Source organism: Mandrillus leucophaeus, unplaced genomic scaffold (assembly GCF_000951045.1).
Source record: "Mandrillus leucophaeus isolate KB7577 unplaced genomic scaffold, Mleu.le_1.0 Scaffold189, whole genome shotgun sequence".
Lineage (NCBI taxonomy): Eukaryota > Metazoa > Chordata > Mammalia > Primates > Cercopithecidae > Mandrillus > Mandrillus leucophaeus.
In genome coordinates this window covers 524,767-526,610 of record NW_012101909.1, presented here as the reverse complement: position 1 = coordinate 526,610, position 1,844 = coordinate 524,767, and the positions used below count along the sequence as shown (strand labels likewise).

Here is a 1,844-nt window from a genome sequence, read left to right as displayed (position 1 = left end):
TGTTGCTGTCCTTTTCTCTGCAGGAAAATCAGAAGTTAGGTGCTGATCTCTGCGAAGTCTTGCTGTGACTTCGTGACTGCCGATCAGGGAGAGTGTGTGTGCATGTGCGAATCTGTGTGGGTACTCAAATGTACGGTTCGCCTGCTGCCTCTCCAGCAAGGTCACCTTCCCCTTGAGGGTAGAGACCAGGTCTTCACTTTGTTCCCAAGCCCCTCTCAGCTCTCAGTCCAAACCCTGCCCACAGAGAGCCACAGATTATAATCACCAAATAACCTGAATGACCCTGCTTTCTCTCCCGGCCTTAGAGTGCCAGTGACCAGGCTGTTGCAGGCGCCATCCCTATCACCTTTGTGTCCAGTCCTGACTGTGTTAGCACAGGCTGGGATAACCAGCAGGAACCTGCCAATGCGTTCTCTGTAAAGTGATGGAAAGAATTATCTACTCTTCACAGGCTCATAAATCCCCCAGCAAAACACTTCCTCCTGATGTTTTTCTCCATTTGCCACTGGATTTATTGAAACTGGGGAAAATCATACACTTCTTAGCAAGCAGATGCTAAGATGAATTCTTTATAGGATATGGTTGGTAATAATTTAATTAGCCCAGCTTTTTTGGGGAAAAGTGTTAATTAGTTTTTGCTTAAAATACACCATCTCGATGCCCTCTCCTTCTCCACTTCTATCCCCTGGGTGAAGACTCAATTTCTCATCCACACTCGACGGCAAGTCCCAGCCTGATCACTACTGTTATTACAGAAAAAGGAAATACAAAAAGCTATTTTTGGGCTGCCACAGATTATGACACAAGCTAATTATGATCACTGTAGGTTCAATAAACTGGGGGTAGGGTGGGGAGCAGGACCCCATGAAGTTCTCAGCGGCCTGCTGGCCCCCAGTGCCAACTCCAGAGGCTTTGGAGGGCTGCTGACCACCAAGATGGAGGGCAGAAATGTGAGATCGGGGCATCTCAGTGAGAGGGTGGGGGCTGTAGCCCCTCAGACAGAAGGGAAGAGGTCTCTCCAGGTGAGCCCATCCCCCTGCTTCTTGTCCAGCCACCTGCCGCAGTTGAAGATGGTGGCCACGCCGGTGCTGGTGTTGGTGACCTCCACCTTCTCCACCAGCCAGCCTGAGCAGTAGCCGCTGCTGTCGTGCTCCAGGCGCACCTTGCGCAGCTCGCCCAGCTCCAGCGTCTCCAGGAAGAAGCGGTCTGTGCTGCCTCGCTCGAAGAGGTTGCGCATTTTCTGCTTCAGCTCCCGCTTGCCTGTGTCTCCGTTGGCCCCAAAGATGGTCACGAAGACGTTGGCGTCGGTGCCTGCCCCTGGCTCATAGCCTGTCGTCACGATGACTTCGTACTTGACGGGCACCAGGCTCTGGACCTTGCTGGCAAAGCTCTCCGTCGTCTTGGTAACTTCGAATACCTTGAAGTACTTCCTTTTCCTCTTGAGGGGGATGAGGCAGTCGCAGTTAAAGAAGTACCTGGCAGAGACGTGGGAAAGAGGAGGGGGAGGGGCTAAGCAGACCCCAGCCAAGGCTGCTCCCTCCCCAGATCCCCTTGCTCATCCATAAATGGTCCCTTCCCAGGGTGATGGGATATTGGAGCTGGAAATGTTGGGTTAAACTGTGAGTATGGATTCTTATTTAACTTAAAATTCGCCATGGACAGGCATCTCCATTCTTCCAGTTGCTTCTTGATTCTTCTACTTCTTTTTTCTTTTCTTTTCTTTTCTTTCTTTTTTTTTTTTTTTTTTTTGATGGAGTCTCCTTCTCTCTCCCAGGCTGGAGTGCAGTGGTGCAAGCTCCGCCTCCCAGGTTCACACCATTCTCCTGCCTCAGCCTCCCAAGTAG

The 1,844-nt window shown here is 51.1% G+C and overlaps 1 protein-coding gene across 5 annotated transcripts in view; it reads right to left on the bottom strand.

The window, feature by feature from the left end:
- Positions 1 to 494: 494 nt before the first annotated feature.
- LOXHD1 (lipoxygenase homology domains 1) overlaps positions 495 to 1,844 on the bottom strand; it is a 193,563-nt gene continuing 192,213 nt past the window's right edge. For 2 of the 5 annotated variants that reach the window (XM_011978079.1, XM_011978081.1), the window contains 2 exons: positions 1,163 to 1,475; positions 495 to 743 (listed from right to left, as the gene is read on the bottom strand). In XM_011978079.1, the coding sequence (XP_011833469.1) occupies positions 741 to 743; positions 1,163 to 1,475 (316 nt within the window). In that variant the 3' untranslated portion in view covers positions 495 to 740. Of the gene's footprint in view, positions 744 to 776; positions 1,476 to 1,844 lie in introns of those variants that run through there. The other 3 variants (XM_011978078.1, XM_011978077.1, XM_011978080.1) reach the window with 3 other exon arrangements.